General features: G+C 42.1%; 2 protein-coding genes across 3 annotated transcripts; both read left to right on the plus strand.

The window, feature by feature from the left end:
- Positions 1 to 4,096: 4,096 nt before the first annotated feature.
- Positions 4,097 to 18,051, plus strand: LOC115150411 (polymeric immunoglobulin receptor). 2 transcript variants are annotated; one of them, XM_029693677.1, is made up of 7 exons: positions 4,097 to 4,375; positions 8,349 to 8,684; positions 9,808 to 10,125; positions 16,225 to 16,353; positions 16,470 to 16,571; positions 16,901 to 16,950; positions 17,118 to 18,051. In XM_029693677.1, exons 1-7 carry the CDS (start codon positions 4,114 to 4,116, stop codon positions 17,325 to 17,327), a joined length of 1,407 nt encoding a protein of 468 aa, XP_029549537.1. In that variant the 5' UTR covers positions 4,097 to 4,113; the 3' UTR covers positions 17,328 to 18,051. The 2 variants fall into 2 exon arrangements, with proteins under 2 accessions (XP_029549537.1, XP_029549544.1); XM_029693684.1 differs by lacking the exon at positions 4,097 to 4,375 and adding an exon at positions 7,955 to 8,214.
- Positions 18,052 to 18,362: 311 nt separating this feature from the next.
- Positions 18,363 to 25,959, plus strand: LOC115150407 (serine/threonine-protein kinase RIO3). Its single transcript, XM_029693662.1, has 13 exons — positions 18,363 to 18,953; positions 19,439 to 19,557; positions 20,054 to 20,196; positions 20,446 to 20,553; positions 20,746 to 20,855; positions 21,068 to 21,211; positions 21,384 to 21,511; positions 21,820 to 22,002; positions 22,150 to 22,309; positions 22,500 to 22,580; positions 22,743 to 22,832; positions 23,283 to 23,390; positions 25,246 to 25,959. Exons 1-13 carry the CDS (start codon positions 18,918 to 18,920, stop codon positions 25,357 to 25,359), a joined length of 1,524 nt encoding a protein of 507 aa, XP_029549522.1. The 5' UTR covers positions 18,363 to 18,917; the 3' UTR covers positions 25,360 to 25,959.
- Positions 25,960 to 26,186: the final 227 nt, after the last annotated feature.

Below are 26,186 nucleotides of genomic sequence, written 5' to 3' on the forward strand. Positions count from 1 at the left end.
CATTTACATTACATTTAAGTCATTTAGCAGACGCTCTTATCCAGAGCGACTTACAAATTGGTGATTACTTTATCCTATCCTAGGTATTCCTTAAAGAGGTGGGGTTTCAGGTGTCTCCGGAAGGTGGTGATTGACTCCGCTGTCCTGGCGTCGTGAGGGAGCTTGTTCCACCATTGGGGTGCCAGAGCAGCGAACAGTTTTGACTGGGCTGAGCGGGAACTGTGCTTCCTCAGAGGTAGGGAGGCGAGCAGGCCAGAGGTGGATGAACGCAGTGGCCTTGTTTGGGTGTATGGCCTGATCAGAGCCTGAAGGTACAGAGGTGCCGTTCCCCTCACAGCTCCGTAGGCAAGCACCATGGTCTTGTAGCGGATGCGAGCTTCATCCAGACAGCTTGCACCTGACAAATAATCTCAGATATCCACTAGTGCATGTGGAGTAAGTTTTAAAACAAAACTTTAAAAAAACAGGAATTGACAATGTCTCTTATGACTTCACCTGACAAAGAGCATCATATAAACTGTAGCACCTATACCACCTAGCAACTAGCTTTTCAGCTTACTGAGTAGGGTTTAGACCACAGTTTGTGAGTGGCCCTTTAAGAGTTCTCATAGATATATTTAGATATCTCTGAAAACAAGAAACTTCATCTTTAGAGCTTGGACCCGTGGGGAGGTCCTGAGATCATCAAGTTCCAAGAATACTTTTTGGAACACCTCAATGGTATATTTCAGTTCTTTGGGGTACCTTAGATTTAAGCCATAGATGAGGCCCATAAGCAACGTACATGACTGTGTAACTGTAACGGCTCTCGTTGGTGGTAGAAGTGGACCAAGGCGCATCGTGGTAAGTGTTCATGATACTTTATTTCACAAAAACACTTCAACAAAATACCAAAGTAACAAAACGAAAGCGCACAGTTCTGTCAGGCTCAGATGCTAAACAGAAAACAACCTCCCACAAACTCAGGTGGAAAACAGGCTGCCTAAGTATGATTCCCAATCAGAGACAACGATAGACAGCTGCCTCTAATTGGGAACCACACTCGCTCAAAAACAAAGAAACAGAAAACATAGAATTTCCCACCCGTGTCACACCCTGATCTAACCAAACATAGAGAATAACAAGGATCTCTAAGGTCAGGGCGTGACAGTAACACAGGGAATACCAGCCAGGACCTCTGCTCTTTCGATGCAGATCCCATGCTCTATATTCTGGTGCAGATCCTTCACAATGAACACATTCATTACCTGCTGAACGAGGTCCTCTCAGATCATGGTGTCGTCAGCATCATGAGTGAAAAAAAATTGATTAACTAGATTAACTGTGCAACTTGAGAGGAGAGAGAGGGAAAGAAAGGAAGATACCTAATTTAGAGATAAATAAGGATACAAAAATAAAAACCTTTACCTTGTATTCTGTGTTAAGGTCTTCAACCCTCTCACTGAGGTATATGATCAGGCCACGGATCACACTGTCTCTTCTTTCCTGGATGGTGTTGCACTGTAATATGATAAACAAATAATTGCATTTAATACCGGCAAATAAATGCACAGTATAACCTATATACTATTGTGAAGGTGTTACTGTGCATACCCTGTACAGAACTTCAATGATTTTCTGCATGTCTGCCTTTACAGCACCTCCTTTTGACTTAAACAAGTCCAATAGTTTTGGTGTAAATTCATCTAGCTTCTGCATAAAGGTGGACTCAAGAGCAACAGTTGTAATTCTTCTGAACTCTTCCTTAATCTGAGAGAGAGAATTCTGAACAGATAAGGACAAAAGATGACCTGAGAGCCAGAATGCAATTGGGAAACCCCTCCCAAAGCACGTGCGAGTGAGAATGTTCAGACTAATCTTCAATACATATTTAATTGTAGATTAAAATATTAGGTCAAGACAACACAAAATATTTAAATCAATATACATTTTTTTTTTTTTACTTACATTGACTATTTTCATTCAGCTGTATTTTGTACCTGAGTGGGCTCAAACAGGGCTGGTCATCTTTCTTTGAAGTCCTTCACAGGAAGGGCCTGAACGACATCTTGTCTTTGATATGAGAAGGTCTTTGCCATTTTGGAACTCACAATGTTGTGGTTGTCACATATTTGTAGTCCTCCCAGTAGCTCCACTCAGTCTCTCTCCAGGGTCTCATCTGTTTCTCCAGCAGGGTGGGGTGGGAGGTCATTTACCTCTGCCGCCTTTGTTTTTTTTAATGTTCTTGGCAACGGGCCTGTCCTTTGGTGACTTTCTCTTGACAGAGTTCACTTCCAGTTCTGGGCAACCAATTCCTCTCAGTTTTGATCTGTAATTGCCCATCTTGTACTTCAGGCTGGTTTGCCATCCGTACAGGCCTGAGAAGGACCCAGGCTCTTTAAGACATGGGTACTTTTTTACCAAAGCTTCTGCAACCTGCCAAATTTGTAGACTTGACGGATAGGCTGTTAACTGGAAGATCCTTTCCAGGATGGCTAATTTCACAGACAGATTAGATTGTTGAGTAGTTTTCCATCCTTCACGTGTGCTTCATTAGCTGCCTTAAGAATGAGTACTGTATCATAAGCAAAGCGAGGAACTTATAACTCAGATGGCCACAGAAGAGGTACTTTCTGGAGAGGACAATATCAGGAGGGAGCCCCTCTCATCTGATGTCTCTGTGGAGCTGTTATTGAGTTCTTGTACATTTCAAGTAATAATAGGTGGAGGGGGTCAAGGTCAACCACTTTGATGGTGTCTTTATCCTTTAGGTCTTCAGTATCAAGCAAAGAAAATAACTAATCTCCAAATTCACTGTCCATGTACTGTAGAACAAATAATTTTTTAAGCTGAAATGTCTCTTGCACCATTGTGCCAAGCTCAGCCACAGTAGCAGGGATTCCAGAAGGCAATGTTAGCTTACGGATATCAGAGCCCTCCAATAGGATCCGTAGCCTGGCAGACATTTCTGTTCGGTTGTAGCGATAGTGATCCTGTCAAGAAAAAAAATGCATAAATGTTATCAAATCGGGATGATGTCAAACATGGGTATCCCTCGAAATCGATATCAAGTGCTGCTTACTAGATCTCATAATAATAAACGTGCAAAATCAAATCAAAGTTTATTTGTCACGTGCGCCAAATATTCGTGAAATGCTTACTTACAGGCTCTAACCAATAGTGCAAAAAAGGTATTAGGTGAACAATAGGTAAGTAAAGAAATAAAACAACAGTAAAAAGTCATGCAGCACATCTGGTAGATAGCCAGACAGCACGTCAAAATGTTTCAGTTTTTCAGTCAAAGCACACTGCTTTTTCACACCATAGCAATGTATTAAGGTGGGATTTTCTAAAGCTGTGTGTATTTGTTCAGAATGTTGCTGCTTTGTTCTGGGTTGGAATGCCCCAGTTCTCACTTCTTTTATCTGGATCTCAGATAGCTCAGCCAAACACAACCTGCAGACATGCGTTGCACTGAAACTTTCTACAAATCCACCAATTGAGTGGGCTCCAAGATTATCTGCGCCACAAAAAACAGTTGCCCTTCAGTATCTTTCCCAGCACAGGAATAAAAAGTCCTTCCTCCTCCAATTGTGCAAGATCTTTTAAAAGTGGCTCTAGCACCTTCCCATATGTTTTAACATCAACAGCCTTGCAGAGAACAGCTAAGTAAATAGACTTGAGTGTGGACCTAAACTGTAATGGGACTTTTGCCAACATCCAATAGACTCCTGTGATTTTGTGCTTTCTGCGGGATGTTCCAAGGGGATTGCACACTTCAAGGTCATCAACATAGAGAAGATAGGGTTAATTAATCTCCTGATAAACAGTCCTTTTCTTTGAAATGTGTGCCATCATAAAAAGACTTCATATCAAGAAAAACTCGTAGGCCTACTTTTTAAAGCTTTCTCCTGAATGTCCTTTTTGCTCAATACTTGTAACAGTGACTGCAGAATAGGAACATACTGAAAGCTTCTTCCTTTCTTTGCATCAAGTATATATTCTACCGCCTTCACCACAGAAAAGCTTCCTCTTGTACGGTGTGGCGGGGGATCCATCCGGGCTTAAAACTGTGCTCATGGGATTTGTCTCAAAGACATCTTGAACCAAATCTGAGATTATGTAATTGTCAATATGACTGGACCTGACACAGAGCACGATATGAACTGCAATTCCTCTACTACCTCATTGATAGACTTGTTTGACACGTTGCAAATACTTTCCAATTTGAGGATTTTTTTTTGCTCAATGTCATTTTGTAATTCTGGTTCTTCTAAAGTTTCCTCCTCTTCATGGACTTGTGTATTTGAAATGGTCAATATGTTTTTGTACGACTCCGGTTCTAAAGTCGCCCAGAGAACGCGGATTGTGTTTTCGACTCCTATGAGATGCAAAGGTACCATATACATTTCTTCTAAATCCGAACGTGTCAAATATGCAGAGGACAGTTTCGTGTTTCTTTAGATGGTTTCCAAGAAAGAAAAAAGAAAAAAAATAGGAACTGCAAGCAGAAACAGAAACTGCAAGCTCTGCAAATTTCACATTTAAAAGAAAAGACCTCTCCTGGCCTTACTGACTTGTCAGTTGCATGTTGCATCAACAAATGTACCTTAAAGGAACCCCTTGTTTTGAAGGAACAGACGCAATCTGGGTGGAGGCAGGGCAGTGGTTGATTATGTCCATGCCTCAGTCTATAGTGCTTCAAAAGTTCTGTTTGTTTGAATGCAGAAAAACTGCATATCTTATATTGCATGTGCCGCCTGATCCCTACCGAATTAAGATAAAATCAATAATTTTTTCGTGTGTATATATATATATATATCTATATAGATATAGATATATAGATATAGATATATATATATATATATATATAAGCTTAAAACATTATTACTAATGTAACAGTGTAGGTTCCGTCCCTCTCTTCGCCCCAACCCGGGCTCGAACCAGGGACCCTTGCACACATCAACAACTGACACCCCACGAAGCATCGTTACCCATCGCGCCACAAAAGCCACGGCCCTTGCAACGCAAGGGGAAACCCTACTTCAAGTCTCAGAGCGAGTGTCGTCACCGATTGAAATGCTATTAGCGCGCACTACCGCTAACAAACTAGCCATTTCACATCGGTTACACTAACACATCCCATATGCTATCTCATTCTAAAATAAGGAAGACACACATTGTCAATACCTGCCTGGGCGACAGCGCATTGTATAAAACACTAATAGGGCCCTATGAAATACTTTTGATTTTTTATTTTCTGAAATTCCGTGTTAACTTTTTGTTGCCCAACTTGTTCAATCCATTTGGTTGATTTAAAAATACAGTATATATGTAATACCTATTATTCACACTAATGTTGGGTTACTGTAATAAACATATCCTGCGTATCCTGTATTCTGTTTACATTTCTGGATTCCGTCTGAGTTTTCAGCATTGTGGAAATCATTGGGTCCAACAAGCCCTAATGTGAGCTACAATCAAAACACAGACATTTGAATATATTTACATACCATGTCAATGTATTCTGGAAAATATGGTCTGTCCAGTACTCAGGAACGTCTGAAAACGTGAATACCAATAACGTTACCTAAAGAAGCGGAGTTGTATTAAAATCTATGACAATGTCAGGAAAATACAACTCGACTTCAGCTTTAGATAGCTAGCAGAAACATCACAATCCTAGCTGACTTGGAGAGCTGCTTGTTATCTATATTACTAGCTAGCCCAGTTATTTCATTTAACCAGTGTGGCTGTTAGATTATTGACTAGATAACTACTGCACAAGGTCAACGTTTGCAGTGCTGCCTTGAGCATGTTGGGAATACGTGAACAACGAGGTTTCTGCGAGGACAGGTGGAGCTTGATACGTATTGTTTGTTCCTGTCTCTGCCTGGCTAGCAGGCAAATATTCAATTGCAAGGGCACCATGTGTTCCGTTCTACTGTAATGTTTGCTGACGATGCATTTTTTGGTAAGCTAGGTAGGTAATGTTACATAGCTATTTTGGTTAATATAAAACTTACACAAAAATGGCAAAGGTTAGAAACAGCGCAAAGGCAATTAAATGCACTGCTAACTTACTAGCTAGTAGCATGCCCACCACTAGCTAACTATAGAGACATCACGGCCGTTATCTAGCTAGCTTATCAACGTGCAAATATAACATGCTATGGCAATATAGCTAGCTAAAGGCTTTTCGTACTTGGAAGAATATTATCTAACGTTTTCCACAAATATTTTCGAAATTGTAGCAAATATATGTAGAGAGATCCAAACTACATTCCAAGTTATAATTGGATCCTTACCTGCCGCATGGCCATTCCAGAGGAGAAAGATCAAGACAAAGTCCATTGAAATGTTCCAAGCACAATTGACACATTCAGAACTGGATTTAGCATGTCAGTCCAACATAATAATGATACTTTGAATAACATTTTTAAGTTGTTGGTTGTTACTTAGAAATATTAGTTCTAATTTAGCAGCATATTACCTTGGATTTTTATTTACAAATGCCAGTCTTTTTCAACACAAATTAAGCATTATATTCCAAAATGTAAGTAAAACCAAAAACTTATTATTTTAAGTAAAAATCGTAGATTTTTTTGCAATATTTACTAAGCCGGTGGGTCATTTTTTACAGTGCGCGCACGGCTCTTGCTAGTATCACTGCGCTTTATTAAGCTTTACGTATCGCCCTGAAATCCTTCATCAGAGCTTTTGTGAGCTTTTAATTGTCACCGTTATGTAGACATTTCTCCACACATAACCGTTCAATGCATCGAATGGGGTTGGAGTCGAGGGAAAATAACCATGTGTTACCAAATATAACAATGTGCATTTCATAAGTATTCTAATAAAGTGTGTACATGAAACGTTATTAATCACCTCTGTAAAACCACAATAAGGACATCAATCAAGCACGTTTTCTTAAATCATTCAGTGTAACGTTGATGTGGCAACTCTTATTCTCTGCCATTGCACATTCTAATTTGTACATAGGTCACAGCTATTGTAGCACAACTCATGAGCCACATCCTGCACTGCTCACACCTAATATAGTCCCCACCTGTGACTGAAAACAGGGGGAGAGATGCCAGTTGAAAAGCTCTCTCTTAAAAACCAAGTTAGCTATCTAGCTATATGAGATACAATGCTGTGGAAACTAGCTAAAGGGCTATAAAGTATCATTAACTGTAAAGCTATCAGTCACTAGTGGAAACATTTACAACTGAAATTAAATTACGTTATCTTTTTAATGTATTTTACCTCAGACGATCTGGTACTAAGGTTTCTAGCTAGCACTCCTAGCAAGCTGGCTAGCATTTAACACTAGTGAAGTTACTAGCTGGCAAGTTAGCATAAACTAGCGCTAACTGGGCCAGTCATCGTCTAAATGACAGATAGAAACACATTCATAACAATAAAGGGGTAACTAGCTCCTTTTGGCCAGTTACCCCATGGGGGGGGGGGGAGTTGCCCCCAACAAACTCATCCAACATATTACTACTTTACAAAAAAATTATCTACATTTTTTTCTCTAAACAAGTGGATTATTTCTCTTAAGGCTTTCCTACTTGTGTATTTAAAAAACAATTATAGATCTAACTTCAGTGGAATATATCTATAACAAAAAAATAAAAACTTACCACAAAATTGTTTTGTTTAAATATCTCCAAAAGTTATGAAGACACTGAGGACATCTTTTGTTGAGCACCAGGGAAAGTGTTGGGGAAATAATTTGGTAAAATCTAGTTACCCCCTAGTACCCTACCATGTGATTTTGTTTTTTACAACATTAGACATTTTCATGATTAAAAAAAAATCTATGATTGATTTGACAAAATCCCAGGTGGAGACAAAAATATATTGTTGTCCACTTTTATGGGTTCCCTATGTACAGAACTGGCGACTCTTTCTAAAAATCTGTTTCTGCTGAATGATTATATGATTGTGAACAACGATGTGTGTTCTGCAGGGCTGGTTGTCCCCCATCAGAAAGAAGTCAACACACACAGGAAACACTGAAGCGGAGAGAATAGAATAACACACAGACACAGAGAGAGAGAGAGAGAGAGAGAGAGAGAGAATAGCTAACCTACCCTCACTAGGAGGAAGTAGGAGTAATCTGAAGGTGAGAGACAGGAGACAGCAGCTTAATAAAGTCAGTATAAACAAATTGAGGACAGCAGTTCATCATGACAAGTCTTCGAAGAGTGTTCTTTAGCCTCTCTGGTGAGTTCATCATCATATCTACAGAACATAACATAAAGCTTATTTGAAGAACACTGGACGTTGTCGCAGTTGCTAAGCAGCTAGTAACTAAAGGGCATATCTGTGTCTGATGTGAACTTGTTGTCTCTTTCCAGCTGCTCTGTGGAGTGTATCTATTGCAGATGGGATCGTAGTATCAGGATATGAGGGAGGAGAAGCAGAGATCAGTTGCTCCTATGGCCATGGGTATGAGAATTACAATAAGTACCTCTGTAATAGGAGCTGTGCCAACTCTGATATTGTCATTGAAACTCAATTGGGAGTTCAACACACTAAGAAAGGCAGCTTTTCTCTGCATGATGATATAAAGAGAAGAGTCTTCACTGTGAATGTCACTAAACTGACCCTACAGCATGCTGGGATATACTGGTGCGCGGTGAGCAAATATGGGAAAGACATCTATACAGAAGTCAGACTGCAAGTTGTCAAAGGTGGGTTCCCTTTTTTATACATGTATTTTTTTCAGAATTTTACACGAACATCAACACAAAAATGACACAGGCACATTTAACAATTTCAAAGAAACTCTAAAGACAGATACAGATGGTGTTGACTAAACTGATGACAATTTACTAACGTTTCCTGTGTATTTGTATATAATGTATCTAAAATCGCTTTGTCCAGCTCATCCCTTACAGAATGATTTCACATGAAATTTCCACGTTTTGCACGTAACATTTTATTTCACATGTGAAATTTCACATGTGAAACCATGTGGTTTTGGAATGCTTCACATGTGATGATATTTCACATGAAGTTTCACATGTGGATTTTCACGTGATCACATAACCTTTCACATGTGAATATTTTTCACATGAGATTTTACAGATGATGCCCTGGAAACAGAAATGACTCGTTAGGATGTCCCCAGAACATCACAAAATAATCGCAGTGTTTTCAATGTACATATTTGACATACATGATTACATTGTGTATGTTATTTATTCAGTAATTATTATTCAACATGTCCTCACCTGGGATTTAAACCCACAACCTCTTGGTTCACGGCATTCCAATCTTCCTGCAACGCCACCATGTTTGTGTCAATGACTGATTTCACCTGTATTCCTAGCCTTTGGACTTCAGCTTTGCACAATACACTCAAGAAAAAACTATTGTTTTTATCATAGTAATTCAGGAGTAACATTCAGGAGTAAATTACCAATCTGGCCCTCCTACCATCACGGTCACCTAATCATCCCCAGCTTACAATTGGCTCATTCATCCCCCCTCTTATCCCCTGTCACTATTCCCCAGGTCATTGCTGTAAATGAGAATGTGTTCTCAGTCAACTTACCTGGTAAAATAAGGGTTAAATAAAATGTTAAACATTTGAAATTTGCAGTTCCACATGCAAGAAACATTCACATGTGTAGTTTCATGTTATCTTTACATGTTGTCACATGTTATCAAATTAACTTCACATAAGATTACATGTGAGATGTGATTACGTGAAATTCATGTGATTTTTCCTGTCATGAATTTGCCCTTTGTGTAATAATGTCTTGGACGAAATGGAATTGAACTGAAATTTGTATCTCATTTGATTGGCAGACTGGTGCTGTGACAACCGTGCCCTCGTCCAGGGCAACAGCCAAGCTTCTGTGTCAATAAGCTGTCCCTACAAGCCTCAGCACAAGGAGAGTCAGAAGTACTTCTGCATAGGGACCCGACCCTCAACATGTCTACAACAGGCTACAGTCACATCCAACCACAACACTGGGAGGTTCTCTCTCCATGACAACAATGCAGATGGAGTGTTCACCGTGACAATCACTGGGCTGACCCAAGGGGATTCTGGGATGTATATGTGTGGCGTCCATGTCGATCGAGGTTTGGATGTCTACTCTGTGGTTCATCTAGAGGTCAAAGGTGAATTTTTTTTTCTACAACCTTTCAGTCATGTGACCCTCACCCCTACCTGTACTCAAAGATGATCTATAATATTTGACAAGATAGTTTAGTGACAGCTCTAACAATGGAAACACATGTCCTCAAAGATGGAAGGCAGGCAGGAGGAGGCGAGAATTCGGTGGGACCATTCTAGCCAATGAGAGCAGATCCCCGTGTGAACAACTGGATCAACTCTGATATAAAGTCTGTTAGTTTGTTTCCGATATAAAGTCCACTTATATCAACACAACAACCTTACCATTACAAAACTTATATTCTATCAAATAAGCCTCACGTAGCACATTTGAAATAAAAAAATATGTTAACCAAATTCGACATTCATTGACTTCCGTACAAAAATTCTTATTTTTGTGGATGTATTTTAGGCGGAATATTTTTATTTATTTTACCAGGCAAGTCAGTTAAGAACAAATTCGTTTTTACAATGACAGCCTACTGGGGAACAGTGCCTTGTTCAAGGGCAGAATGACAGATTCAGCAACCTTTCGGTTACTTGCCCAATGCTCTAACCACTAGGCTAACTGTAAACCCTCTCACTTCGCTTATTCCTCTCTGCTGTACCCACTACCTGTTTCATAGCATGAGAATGTGTAGCTCTTAAAGGTTTGATTTGATTTTGATTTGAAGGTACTGTATATTTTATCCAAAAATCTAATCTAATCTGGAATTTTATGCTATATGTATTAGAGAGAAATCTGCATGTATCAATATCAAATGACTGGGATAGATTATCTAAACTACCCCTTTAATTAACTACACTGAACAAAAATATAAACACAACATCTAAAGTGTGGGTCCCATGTTTCATGATCTGAAATAAACGATCCCAGAAATTTCCCATACGCACAAATAGCTTATTTCTCACAAATTATGCACACAAATCAAAGTTTATTTGTCACGTGTGCCGAATACAACAGGTGTAGACCTTACAGTGAAATGCTTATTTACAGGCTCTAACCAACAGTGCAAAAAAGGTATTAGGTGAACAATAGGTAAGTAAAGAAATAAAAACAACAGTAAAAAGACAGTGAAAAATAACAGTAACGAGGCTATATCAAATCAAATCAAATGTATTTATATAGCCCTTCGTATATCAGCTGAAATCTCAAAGTGCTGTACAGAAACCCAGCCTAAAACCCCAAACAGCAAGCAATGCATGTGAAAGAAGCACGGTGGCTAGGAAAAACTCCCTAGGAAAAACTCCCTAGAAAGGCCAAAAACCTAGGAAGAAACCTAGAGAGGAACCAGGCTATGAGGGGTGGCCAGTCCTCTTCTGGCTGTGCCGGGTGGATATTATAACAGAACATGGTCAAGATGTTAAAATGTTCATAAATGACCAGCATGGTCAAATAATAATAATCATAGTAGTTGTCGAGGGTGCAACAAGCACGTCCGGTGAACAGGTCAGGGGTCCGTAGCCGCAGGCAGAACAGTTGAAACTGGAGTAGCAGCATGGCCAGGTGGACTGGGGACAGCAAGGAGTCATCATGCCAGGTAGTCCCGAGGCATGGTCCTAGGGCTCAGGTCCTCCGAGAGAAAGAAAGAAAGAAAGAGAGAATTAGAGAGAGCATATTTAAATTCACACAGGACACCGGATAAGACAAGAGAATACTCCAGATGTAACAGACTGACCCTAGCCCCCCGACACATAAACTACTGCAGCATAAATACTGGAGGCTGAGACAGGAGGGATCAGAAGACACTGTGGCCCCATCCGATGATACCCCCGGACAGGGCCAAACAGGCAGGATATAACCCCACCCACTTTGCCAAAACACAGCCCCCACACCACTAGAGGGATGTCTACAACCACCAACTTACCGTCTGAAGACAAGGCCGAGTACAGCCCACAAAGATCTCCGCTATGGCACAACCCAAGGGGGGGGGGCGCCAACCCAGACAGGAAGACCACGTCAGTGACTCAACCCACTCAAGTGACGCACCCCTCCCATGGACGGCATGGAAGAACACCAGTAAGTCAGTGACTCAGCCCCTGTAATAGGGTTAGAGGTAGAGAATCCCAGTGGAAAGAGGGGAACCGGCAAGGCAGAGACAGCAAGGGCGGTTCGTTGCTCCAGCCTTTCCGTTCACCTTCACACTCCTGGGCCAGACTATACTTAATCATAGGACCTACTGAAGAGATAAGTCTTCAGTAAAGACTTAAAGGTTGAGACTGAGTCTGCGTCTCTCACATGGGTAGGCAGACCATTCCATAAAAATGGAGCTCTATATGAGAAATTCTAGGGACAATTTGGAGGCCTGCGTCTGGTGACCGTAGCGTACGTATAGGTATGTACGGCAGGACCAAATCGGAAAGATAGGTAGGAGCAAGCCCATGTAATGCTTTGTAGGTTAGCAGTAAAACCTTGAAATCAGCCCTTGCCTTAACAGGAAGCCAGTGTAGGGAGGCTAGCACTGGAGTAATATGATCAAATGTTTTGGTTCTAGTCAGGATTCTAGCAGCCGTATTCAGCACTAACTGAAGTTTGTTTAGTGCTTTATCCGGGTAGCCGGAAAGTAGAGCATTGCAGTAGTCCAGCCTAGAAGTAACAAAAGCATGGATTAATTTTTCTGCGTCATTTTTGGACAGAAAGTTTCTGATTTTTGCAATGTTACGTAGATGGAAAAAAGCTGCCCTTGAAACAGTCTTGATATGTTCTTCAAAAGAGAGATCAGGGTCCAGAGTAACGCCGAGGTCCTTCACAGTTTTATTTGAGACGACTGTACAACCATCCAGATTAATTGTCAGATTCAACAGAAGATCTGTGGTCCTAAAACGGAACCTTGAGGAACACCGAAATGTACAATTGATTTGTCAGAGGACAAACCATTCACAGAGACAAACTGATATCTTTCTGACAGATAAGATCTAAACCAGGCCCGAACTTGTCCATGTAGACCAATTTGGGTTTCCAATCTCTCCAAAAGAATGTGGTGATCGATGGTATCAAAAGCGGCACTAAGATCTAGGAGCACGAGGACAGATGCAGAGCCTCGGTATGACGTCATTAAAAGGTCATATATACAGTAGCGTGGCTATATACAGATACCAGTTAGTCGGGCTGATTGAGGTAGTATGTACATGTAGATATGGTTAAAGTGACTATGCATATATGATAAACAGAGAGTAGCAGTAGCGTAAAAGACGGGTTGGCAGGTGGTGGGTAGCGGGATACAATGCAGATAACCCGGTTAGCCAATGTGCGGGGGCACTGGTTGGTCGGGCCAATTGAGATAGTATGTACATGAATGTATAGTTAAAGTGACTATGCATATATAATAAACAGAGAGTAGCAGCAGCGTAAAAGAGGGGTGGGGGGGGGACGACACACACAATGCAAATAGTCCGAGAAACCATTTGATTACCTGTTCAGGAGTCTTATGTCTTGGGGGTAAAAACTTTTGAGAAGCCTTTTTGTCCTAGACTTGGCACTCCGGTACCGCTTGCCATGCGGTAGTAGAGAGAACAGTCTATGACTGGGGTGGCTGGGGTCTTTGACAATTTTTAGGGCCTTCCTCTGACACTGCCTGGTGTAGAGGTCCTGGATGGCAGGCAGCTTAGCCCCAGTGATGTACTGGGCCGTACGCACTACACTCTGTAGTGCCTTGCGGTCGGAGGCCGAGCAATTGCCATACCAGGCAGTGATGCAACCAGGCAGTGATGTTGCAGCTGTAGAACCTTTTGAGGATCTGAGGACCCATGCAACATCTTTTTAGTTTCCTGAGGAGGAATAGGCTTTGTCGTGCCCTCTTCACAACTGTCTTGATGTGTTTGGACCATTCTAGTTTGTTGGTGATGTGGACACCAAGGAACTTGAAGCTCTCAACCTGCTCCACTACAGCCCTGTCGATGAAAATGGGGGCGTGCTCGGTCCTCCTTTTCCTGTAGTCCACAATCATCTCCTTAGTCTTGGTTACGTTGAGGGATAGGTTGTTATTCTGGCACCACCCGGCCAGGTCTCTGACCTCCTCTCTATAGGCTGTCTCGTCGTTGTCTGTGATCAGGCCTACCACTGTTTTGTCGTCTGCAAACTTAATGATGGTGTTGGAGTCGTGCCTGGCCACGCAGACATGGCTGAACAGGGAGTACAGGAGGGGACTGAGCACACACCCCTGAGGTGCTCCAGTGTTGAGGATCAGCGTGGCAGATGTGTTGCTACCTAACCTCACCACCTAGTGGCAGCCCGTCAGGAAGTCCAGGATCCAGTTGCAGAGGGAGGTGTTTAGTCCCAAGATCCTTAGCTTAGTGATGAGCTTTGAGGGTACTATGGTATTGAACGCTGAGCTGTAGTCAATGAATAGCATTCTCACGTAGGTGTTCCTTTTGTCCAGGTGGGAAAGGGCAGTATGGAATGCAATAGAGATTGTATCATCTGTGGATCTGTTTGGGTGGTATACAAATTGGAGTGGGTCTAGGGTTTCTGGGATAATGGTGTTGATGTGAGCCATTACCAGCCTTTCAAAGCACTTCATGGCTACAGACGGGAGTGCTACGGGTCTGTTGTCATTTAGGCAGGTTGCCTAACATCCCTGTTAGTGAGCATTTCTAATTTGCCAAGATAATTAATCCACCTGACAGATGTGGCATATCAAGAAGCTGATTAAACAGCATGATCATTACACAGGTGCACCTTGTGCTGGGGACAATAAATGGTCACTCTAAAATGTGCAGTTTTTTCACACAACACAATGCCACAGATGTCTCAAGTTTTGAGGGAGTGTGCAATTGCCATGCTGACTGAAGGAATGTCCACCTTAGCTGTTGCCAGAGAATTTAATGTTAATTTACTACCATAAGCCGCCTCCAACGTCATTTTAGAGAATTTGGCAGTACGTTCAACAGGCCTAACAACTGTAGACCACATGTAACCACGCCAGCCCAGGACCTCCACATCCGTCTTTTTCACCTGCTCGATCGTCTGACACCAGCCACCCGGACAGCTGAAGAAACTGTGGGTTCGGACAACCAAAGAATTTCTGCACAAACTGTCAGAAATGTGTTTGTCATCCTCACCTGTGTCTTGACCTGATTGCAGTTCGGCGTCAAAACCGACATCAGTGGGCAAATGCTCACCTTCGAGGGCCACTGGCACACTGGATGTGTGCACTTCACGGATGAATCACGATTTCAACTATACCGGGCAGATGGCAGACAGCGTGTATGGAGTCGTGTGGGTGAGCGGTTTGCTGATATTAATGTTGTGAACAGAGTGCCCCATGGTGGCTCTGGGGTTATGGTATGGGCAGGCATATGCTACGGACAACAAACACAATTACATTTTACCAATGGCAATTTGAATGCACAGAGTTACCGTGACGAGATCCTGAGACCCATTGTCATGCCATTCATCCTCCGCCATCACCTCATGTTTCTGCATGATGATAGACGGTCCCATGTAGTTAGGATCTGTACACAATTCCTGGAAGCTGAAAATGTCCTGCATACTCACCAGACATGTCCCCCATTGAGCATGTTTGTATGCTCTGGGTTGACGTGTACGACAGTGTGTTCCAGCAACTGTGGGACAACATGCCACAACCAACAGTCAATGATCAACTCTGTGAAGGAGATGTCGTGCTGCATGAATTGTGGCCACACCAGATACTGACTGGTTTTCTGATCCACGCCCCTACCTTTTTTTTAAGCTATCTGTGACCAACAGATTCATATCTGTATTCCCAGTCATGTGAAATCCATAGATTAGGGCCTAATTAATTTATTTCAATTGACTGATTTTCTTATATGAACTGTAATTCAGTAAAACCTTTGAAATTGTTGCGTGTTGCATTTCTATTTTTGTTCAGTGTGGAATGTTTCACTAGCCATGTATGTACTCCACGGGAGGTTGGTGGCACCTTAGTTGGGGAGGACGGGCTCGTGGTAATGACTGGAGCAGATTAATTGGAAGGGTATCAAATACATGGTTTCCATGTGCTTGAAGCTCCGTTCCAGACATTATTATGAGCCGTCTTCCCCTCAGCAGCCTCCACTGATGTACTCATATTGACTGAATTCATATTAGATATTTTCTGATCTCATTCTGATTTATCCAACAGAAACAACAACGCCTCTGTCTCCATCTCCGATGACCCTTGTCACCACCGTGACCTCAGTGACCTCTACATCATCATTATCATCAACATCATCATCACTAATGCCCCCGTCATCAGCAGGCTTCACCGACAGTACAGTAACACTGCATCATTCAGACACTATTCCATTAGAACACTAGTGGTTATAATTTGTGTTATGTTACCTGTTAATTGATGGTTGCTGTGCTTGTTGGTTCCCTGTGTTCTAGGGACCTATGTGTTTATTGCGTTCACTGTGATGACTTTTTCTGTGAGTCTGTCTGTGTTGATGTTGGCACTCATCATAATATACAGATGCAAAAGGATCCAGGGTGAGTAACAATCTCTCTTTCTCGTTCTCTTTTTTTTATCTCTCTCTCTCTTCTCTCTCGCTCTGTCTCTCTCTCTCTTCTCTCTCTCTCTGTCTCTATTTCTCTTTTCTCTCTGTCCTTCTCTGTCCTGCTTTGTCTTATCTCTCGCTCTCTTTTCTCTCTCTCTTTCTCTCTCTTTTCTCTGTTTCTCTCTCTCTTTTCTCTCTCTCTCTTCTCACTCTCTCTGTCTCTCTCCCCTGCTCTCTCTATCTCTCTTTTTTCTCTGTCTCTCTCTCCCCTGCTCTCTCTCTCTCTCTCTGAGTGTGTATGACATGTTATGTGTTCCACAGGGTCTGCAGAACCACACAGAGAAACAGTGCTGTTTGAGTCGGTGTATGAGGTGAGGGCCTTTTCTCTACTCTGTCCACTCTATACATGCTGCTCTGTCCACTACCTTGATCTAATTACTATCTGCTCCAAAGGCTGACACACTAACCACAGTCCCTAGATTCAGTCTTTTGAGTAGATATGCCCATGTGACTTTGTTTCCCCTTTCCCTCTCTTTAGGATGTTTATGAGAATACAGAAGCTGTGTGTGTGAATGTGAAACTGGCTTCCTGTAAGAACCAATACTCCTCCCAACCTAATCATGATGATGATGATGATGATGATGTTGAGGATGATGACGACGCCCAACAGGAGTCTGTCTATCAAGACATCACACCTTATGACAACATCTACCACAGCCTCAATATCACAACCACAGACAGACACTGAGTGTGTGTGTGTGTGTGTGTGTGTGTGTGTGTGTGTGTGTGTGTGTGTGTGTGTGTGTGTGTGTGTGTGTGTGTGTGTGTGTGTGTGTGTGTGTGTGTGTGTGTGTGTGTGTGTGTGTGTGTGTGTGTGTGTGTGTGTGTGTGTGTGTGTGTGAGAGAGAGAGAGAGAGATAGTAGTAAGGTAGTGCTAAGTGATGATGCAGTGGCATATGAGTTCCAGAGGGGGATGCTGTTTTTTTGTCAAAAAATAAGAGGAACGGCTGCTCATCTGAGCATAATATAAGACAGGCTGATTGGACATTGAATGTGTGTGATCAGTGAGAACTGACAAGTTACCAAGTGGCACAGGGGCAGACTGGCCATTTGATATTTCTGGCAAATTCCAGATGGCCTGGTCCATTTTTTGCCTTGTGGGCCTGTCATTATCTGGCTAATAATGGGGTCCTCAAGGAAGAAAATGGGCCGGTGGGTTAGAAATGCCAGATCCGATTCTGGTCCCAGTCTGCCCCTGCATGCACACACTTTGAACAATTACATGTATTCTGAATGAAACTTATTGAATGCCAATATTGTGTAGTATACCTTGATTAATGGTGAAAGACAGTCATTTTTGACCTGTATAGGTGTCTGGCCTACTAATTTACTTCAGAGATAATGTGTTCGCATTTTAGGATGATATTGTTAAAAATGCTTGTGAAAGAATAACATACATTTTAAAAAGAAAATTGCAAGACTGGATGCATTTTTTTTATACTAAAAGGAGGCGAGTTTTGTTCAGGAGTAGGGTAAGAGCCATATACCGTATATGGTAGGACTAGGGAAACACATTGAACTGTAGATGGCAGCAATGCGCCTGGTTTAACCTGCTGGTTTCCTTTTTTCCCCGAAGAAGGATCGAAACGTAATTTCCTTATTCAGGATGAAGAACCAGAGATACTTTTGAGGAGATGGGAAATTCTATTGAACTCATATGTCCGCGCGGTGCATTTTGGGCGATATCGCTCCTTCACGGAGTAAATGGGACTTAATTGGGCGCTAGTTCAAAAAAGCACGAATTAGCATGAATTGCGTGAGCAACAGGTACAAGATTACAAATATTTTTCGAGATATGAGATAATTAACTTGTTCTCTATAATATCGTGTAGCTTTGAAATTACGTTATTTTGAGGGAAATAGGCAAGTTTCTCGACTCATACCCTGACTTTTAGAAGAGATTGCTTGACGACTAGCATAGCAACTGCGTAAAGCAGTAGAACAACCTGCTGGGCGGAGCGTTATACGTTGTTCCCCTCATTCCGGCTGAGTTTCTTCTCTCCATTTTCTAATATCTCTGGAAGAACACAAAGCATAATTTGCTCTACAGCTCTCATAAAATCCGTGTCATTTAGCAAGAAATCTGTTCATTAGTGACATTAACTTTATTTGGCTTAAGATAACACATCTAAACGGTTTCATTATCGTGTCTAATTCAGGAAACGAAAAAAGGAGACTGTTTTGTCGGCGTAAACGTGTTGCTAGCTAAGATTATTGCTCGTCAAGCCCGACATCTGAATACTGTTGCTGTCAAAGACTGAAACTCTGGGCTGCTGTCATGGATCAAATAGGGATCACTGCAGAAGGACCAAAGGTGAGTTGGTTTGCTAATTTAGCTAATCAGTCCGACATTCTTGACATGTAATATGGCCCTGGTCGTGGCGAAAACCGAGCCTTAAAAGGCTCGTCTTGGGGAGGACAGATTAACGTGACCTAAATTAGTTTTAAATAACGTTACAACCATACATTAATCGATCTACTGTAGCGCTAATTCACATTTGTATCCATCAACAGCCAACTCTGATAGCGACTAGCCAACAGGCTGACGTGGTACAAACGTTGGCTAATTCCGAATAAGTGACTAAAGCGACAAGTCGCGACATGTCCCTGGCATGGCTTTTTTGATTGACAGGATGGCTAACGTGTGTATAGTTAGCTTAGAATGTCAACTAATTGGTTAACTACTGCTTTATTCAAGTAGTTATTCAAGCACATAACGAGTACATCGATATGTTAACAAAGGGAAGCATCATGTTTGACTGTATTGCTGTTAGCTCATTTGAATGTATGGTCCTTCAGAGTCCATGGGGCGCCACCACTACCAAGGTGGTGTCACCCTGCTCCCTAGCTGACGTCATGAGTGAGCAGCTGGCCAAGCAACTGGATGAGGAAAGCAATGCTTTCCCCGATTCCCCAGAGTAAGTACCAGTCTGTGTTGTCGATTCACGTTAACCAATCTGTAAATAGCACACCCAACTACCTCATCCCCATATTATTACTTACCCTCTCTACTTGCACATCTGTCACTCCAGTGTTAATGCTAAATTGTAATTATTTTGCCCCTCTGGCCTATTTATTGCCTACCTCCCTACTCTTCTACATTTTCCCACACTGTACATAGATTTTTCAATTGTGTTATTGACTGTACGTTTGTTTATGTGTAACTCTGTTGTTTTTGTCTCACTGCTTTGCTTTATCTTGGCCAGGTCGCAGTTGTAAATGAGAACTTGTTCTCAACTGACCTACCAGGTTAAATAAAGGTGAAATAAAATAAAAACTTGAAAGGACATGTTCACCCTCTTGTCTAGCCGGTGTAGGCACTTCAGTGTCAATTGAAACTAGCATCACACTCCTATTAGGTTATTGTGGGGGTGTAGGGCGGCATGTTCATGTCCAATATCCTATGTGTTCTAGTGTCAATGCTGCTCTGGATGCCGGTGAGGAGCCAGAAACGGACTGTGATCTGATGCTGGCTCAGATGCTGCAGATGCAGTTTGACAAGGAGTTTGACAGCCAGCTGCGCACAGAAGAAAAAAAATTAAACGGGGATAGCAAACGTAAGCCTATGAACAAGTCTGGTATTCGAACAATACAAAGGTTGTTTTCATTAGATAACGAATGGAATAAAACAGACTGAAACGGGGAGAGAACACCTGTACCGCTCATTTTAGTTTTCCGTATCAAAACGTTTTTCAAGTGTTTTGTACCCTAGTAAACATGACCAGGTTTCTAGAATGTGTTAAAAAAGAATGAACTGTAGTGGAATTATGAAGAATTTGAGAGATGATTTGTCTTGACTGTTGCAGTGTCCATCTCCTTTGAGAACTATCGCATGGTGCACCCTTACGAGGACAGCGACAGCTCCGAGGATGAAGTTGATTGGCAAGACACTCGCCACGACCCCTACAAAGCCGGTAACGTCCATCCCTTTACATTTCACCCCTATATCAGTATTGATGCTAGGCCCAATACATCTACTTTATACTTGTAACAGGCCAACATCTTGCTGCATAAAATATTGGTTGCTGTTGATTGGTGGTTGTTTTATGTTAAAGCAATAGTTAAACTTACTACATGAACCCTTTTTTTTCCTAAATGTGTTCCAGATAAGCCCACGACAACTCCAAGAAAAGGCTTTACTGGGAAAGGCAAGAACATCACTACTAAGCACGATGAGGTTGTGTGTGGCAGGAAGAATACTGCACGCATGGACAATGTAAGAGTGATAACAAGTTCACCTTTTGCCTTGGTTCAGCATTATTCTAGAGATAGACACATGGGGGAAATTGTATGAGTAGTAATTAGCATCATTAGCATTTGTCTCCATTTAGCTTTGAAATGTGTGGCTTAATTTGTGTACACACTAATGTGAACATATCCCAAACTGTCAGCCTTTTTGTAATCTCCCTCTCTGTCTTGTCCTCCCAGTTTGCCCCAGAGATCAATGTGGGAGATGGGCTTGGCATGGATCTGAAGCTCTCTAACCAGGTGTACAACTCCCTGAAGCAACACTGCTACTCCGAGCAGCGTCGCAGTGCCCGACTGCATGACAAAAAGGAGCACTCCACTGCTGTGAGTCTATGCTAAAGGAGGAATTGACAATACAAATAAGAATTTTAAAATAACAACAAAATGGCCTCATGCCATGTTCAGATTTGTATAGTATTTTAATATATTTGAAGTCCATTGTGATTATCCACTTCTGCTTTCTTTTCTGTACTTTTCTCCCTTTTTTCATTCACAGGAACAAGCAGTGGACCCAAGGACCCGTCTGCTCATGTACAAAATGGTGAACGCAGGCGTTCTGGAGAACATCAACGGCTGCATCAGCACTGGAAAGGAGTCTGTGGTGTTCCACGCAGATGGGGGAAGGTGAGGGTGACATCATGACAAGTTGTGTCGCAAGAACCCACACCTTGAATTGACTGACCGAAGGTTGATCGACCCAAGGAGATTATCACCTGGCCTGTTGAGTCAGATCAGGAACTTTCATTGCCTGAAGTTACGTCATGACATTTACATTGTCATGATTGACAGAGACACTATAGCAGTAGATTCATTTGCCGTAGTTGTAGTATTTGTTTAATAGTTTTTGTATAGAACTGCCCCCCTAAATGTCTCCGTTAATTAAGTTGTAGTTGGTTTCTAAGGTTTTCCAATACTGTTGTTTTTTCCCCCAGCATGGAGGAGAAGGCTGTCCCAGATGAGTGTGTACTCAAGGTCTTCAAGACCACACTCAATGAGTTCAAGAACCGCGACAAGTACATCAAGGACGACTACCGCTTCAAGGAACGCTTCAGCAAGCTGAATCCCCGCAAGGTCATCCGCCTCTGGGCTGAGAAAGAGATGCACAACCTGGCTCGGTGGGTGGTGGTGATGTCACTTAAATGGACCAACACCAGTTCACCTCATTTATCTAAAAACTCAGTTCAAATAACTTTTTATTTTTTAGATCAGATTGCAATGCTCCAACTGTGTTACGGCTCACTCTCTCTTCCCCCCTCCATCAGTATGAAAAAGGCTGACATCCCATGCCCCGAGGTGGTGGTTCTGAAGAAGCACATCCTGGTGATGTCGTTCATTGGCAAGGACCATGTGCCGGCTCCCAAACTGAAAGAAGCCATGTTGGGCTCAGAGGACATGAACAGGGCCTACTACCAGGTGCTTCATGTGAGTGCAGCTGCTGTGCCGCCATGCACTAATGTAGACGTTACTTATGTTGTTGTGTATTTCCGTACGTCATAGTAATATCTGGTTGTGCGCACTAGTTTCAAAGACATGAGTATCCTCAGATCTCGTCCCGACTGAGAAGTATAATAATTCAGAATTATACGACCCCTGGGTGTGTCTGTCTTTGCAGATGATGCAGCAGTTGTATCAGGAGTGTAACCTCGTCCACGCCGACCTGAGCGAATACAACATGCTGTGGCATCAGGGGAAGGTAGGCTATTTATCATGTTTGTCTAACCTTTATTTATCCAGGTGGGTCAATCTACACCTTATTTTTATACCTGATTCCTCATGGTTAATTTTAACTGGAAATACTGGCATGAGATTTTACCTTCATACAGCATGAGTGATTTAATCATCTTGTTTTATGTAGGTTTGGCTGATTGATGTAAGTCAGTCCGTTGAGCCCAATCACCCTCACGGCCTTGAGTTCCTGTTCAGGGACTGCAGGAATGTGGCTACGGTAAGTTGGCTCACAGTGATGCAAGTACTGTAGGTTTAAATTGGCTGTTACTTACAGCTCATAGTAAATACTGACTAAAGTCCTGATTTGCACAACAAGCTCTGTCTCACTGCAGAATTCATGTGCGTCCACGTTCTCCAAACATCAAATTTCGAAGTGTTTTTGTTGCTCCTGATGCTCTCTTGTTTCCATTTCTTCAAACGTCAAATCCTGAAGTTAAGGCTTGAGTTTAGTCACTCATTCTGAATGGTTAAGGGAAGGGTTCAGGTACATTTGAATGGATGAGGTCCTGTATATTTAGCTGCCACACCTCAACACATACGATGAGTGTTGGTGGAAACTGAGCGACAGTCAAAACAAAATATGTCCACTATTCTTACATCAGGTTTTGTATCAGTGACACACTGGTGGTTTTAATAACAAGATATCGTTTTTATCTCATTTCTGCAGTTCTTCCAGAAGGGCGGGGTGTCGGAAGCCATGAACGTGTACGAGCTCTTCAACGTTGTGTCTGGGCTGCAGCTCAGCGGTGACAGCGAGGCAGACTTCCTTGCCCAGGTCAGAAAACATTGAGGCCCCTATGAGGGTATTATTTCTCTGTTGGAGATTCATGAGATTCATTGCATTGAATTTACAGAACTAAGTTTTACAGGCAGTTTAAAGTGGGCTCTTGTCTTATCTAGAGTCCCACACACAGCAAAATCTATCATGCACTGAAGTGCCTTTTTGGGGTGGGGAATGTTTATACTACACTGAACAAAAATATAAACACAACATGCAACAATTTCAAAGATTTTACTTACAATTCATATAAGGAAATCAGTCAATTTAAATAAATTAGACCCCAATATATGGATTTCACATGACTGGGAATACAGATATGCATCTGTTGGTCACAGATACTTTTTATTTTTAAAGGGTAGGAGAGGATCAGAAAACCAATCAGTATCTGGTGTGACCACCATTTGCCTTATGCTGCACGACACATCTCATTCGCATAGAGTTAATCAGGCTGTTGATTGTGGCCTGTGGAATGTTGACCCACTCTTCTTCAATGGCTGTGCGAAGTTGCTGGGTATTGGAAGGAACTGGAACACGCTGTCGTACATGTCGATCCAGAGCATCCCAAACCAGCTCAATAGGTGACATGTCTGGTGAGTGTGCAGGCCATGGAAGAACTGAGACATTTTCAGCTTCCAGGAATTTTGTACAGATTCTTGCGATATGAGGCCGTGCATTATCATGTTGAAACATGAGGATGGCGACGGATGAATGGCACGACAATGGGCCTCAGGATCTCATCACGGTATCTTTGTGCATTAAAATTGCCATCGATAAAATGCAATTGTTTATTGTCTGTAGCTTATGGCTGCCCATACCATAACCCCACCGCCACCATGGGGCACTCTGTTCACAACGTTGACATCAGCAAACCACTCGCCCACACGACGCCAAACACGCTCTCTGCCATCTGTCCGGTACAGTTGAAATCGTGATTCATCCTTGAAGAGCACACATCCAGCGAACCAGTGGAAGATGAGCATTTTCCCACTGAAGTCTGTTATGATGCCGAACTGCAGTCAGGTCAAGACCCTGGTGAGGATGACGATTAGCTTCCCTGAAATGGTTTCTAACAGTTTGTGCAGAAATTCTTCAGTTGTGCAAACCCACAGTTTCATCAGCTGTTTGGGTGGCTGGTCTCAGATGGTCCCGCATAAGAAGAAGCCGGATGTGGAGGTCCTGGGCTGGCGTGGTTACAGGTGGTCTGCGGTTGTGAGGCCGGTTGGACGCACTGCCAAATTCTTTAAAACAACGTTGGAGGCGGCTTATGGTAGAGAAATTAACATTAACTTCTCTGGCATCAGCTCAGGTGGACATTCCTGCTGTCAGCATGCCAATTGCATGGTCCCTCAACTTGAGACATCTGTGGCATTGTGTTGTGTGACAAAACTGCACATTTTAGAGTTGCCTTTTATTGTCCCCAGCACAAGGTGCACCTGTGTAATGATCATGCTGTTTAATCAGCTTCTCGATATGCCACACCTGTCAGGTGGATGGATTATTTTAGCAAATGAGAAATGCATACTAACAGGGATGTGCACAATATGTTAGAAATGTACTTTTTGTGCGTATTGAACATTTCTCTGATCTTTTATTTCCGCTCATGAAACATGGGGCCAACACTTTATGTTGCGCTTATATTTTTGTTCAATGTATATTTTGACCCTAATCCATCAAATCGTATAGATATAGAGCACTTTTTGTCAAAATGCTTATCAGAAACCGGGGATTTTAGTATTCATTTTCATTCAGTGGTTGACTACCTGTATGCACATAATTAAGTTGATGGGTTACTTTTCTCTATGTCTTTGTGATTTTTGTATTAACACTGTCCTCACTTGTCGTTTTATAGATTGAGGCACTGGAGAAGATGAATGAAGACCATGTGCAGAGAAGGGGCAAGAAAACCTACTCCTCCAGCACCAGCGACGGAGGGCCTCCCCTATTACACCACGAGGATGATTAACGATGAGATGATAGACACCATGATTAGCTCCATGGATCCTGTTCAGTTGATTCTGTTTGAGAGAATGGGCGAGTAAATCCCTCCCAAATGTCTTTCATCACAATGAGGGACACAAGGTCGAAAGGTCACTGCATCCCAAGATGCTACACTAGGGGCAGTGGGCTGAAAAGCCTCCCATACACCTCCATGAAATGTCAACATCTCATTCCATTACTACATTTGTAGATGGAATGGATGGGGACGTCTAAGGGGGGACATGACAGATGCATCTACATGCGTACACAATTATTGCTTTTTTTAAATTAGATGGTATTCAGCCTTCATGACATGAAGTTATCTTCACAGGTGAACTGAGCTCGAATGAAAAGAGCTTTGCGTTATATGAATGGAACAAATTGCAGTCCAACATTTGGTGAAGAGCCCTAGTACGTGTCAGTGAATATTTTAATCATGGAAGGTGCAGTCATGAATGAAGACACACAATGAATTGTTTGTCATTGGCTCCGAGATACATTGAGGTCCATTGATCGTACAAGGGAGCTGTGTTTTCTGTGATCTCCAACTTCAATATAATGGTGGAAATAAATGGCAAAAATTTTAGTTATGTTTTGTCATTCATTTTACTTTGCTCTGGACAAATCGAGCAGCAGCAGCTTGACAGGAGACACCAAACTGCTCCTAAACTAGGAGTTATAAAACAATACAACAACAAGCAATCTATGTAACTATAACATGTCAATATTACTCATAGTCAGCCAGTCCAACTTGTATAAAAGCCTGCAGAAACCACCTATATCTCGTTTTGAGTGTTCGATTTCAGTTTGACA

The sequence above is a fragment of the Salmo trutta genome, chromosome 2, assembly GCF_901001165.1.
Source record: "Salmo trutta chromosome 2, fSalTru1.1, whole genome shotgun sequence".
Lineage (NCBI taxonomy): Eukaryota > Metazoa > Chordata > Actinopteri > Salmoniformes > Salmonidae > Salmo > Salmo trutta.

What these genes read in the sequence shown, in the direction of transcription:
- LOC115150411 (XM_029693677.1), top strand. Translation starts at nt 4,114, where the DNA reads ATGACTGGACCTGACACAGAGCACGATATGAACTGCAATTCCTCTACT. An exon ending in ATCAGCAGGCTTCACCGACA is followed by an intron (nt 16,354 to 16,469) that starts GTACAGTAACAC and finishes CCTGTGTTCTAG; the next exon opens with GGACCTATGTGTTTATTGCG. An exon ending in TGTTTGAGTCGGTGTATGAG is followed by an intron (nt 16,951 to 17,117) that starts GTGAGGGCCTTT and finishes CCCTCTCTTTAG; the next exon opens with GATGTTTATGAGAATACAGA.
- LOC115150407 (XM_029693662.1), top strand. Translation starts at nt 18,918, where the DNA reads ATGGATCAAATAGGGATCACTGCAGAAGGACCAAAG. An exon ending in CCACGACCCCTACAAAGCCG is followed by an intron (nt 20,554 to 20,745) that starts GTAACGTCCATC and finishes AATGTGTTCCAG; the next exon opens with ATAAGCCCACGACAACTCCA. An exon ending in GAGATGCACAACCTGGCTCG is followed by an intron (nt 22,003 to 22,149) that starts GTGGGTGGTGGT and finishes CCCCTCCATCAG; the next exon opens with TATGAAAAAGGCTGACATCC.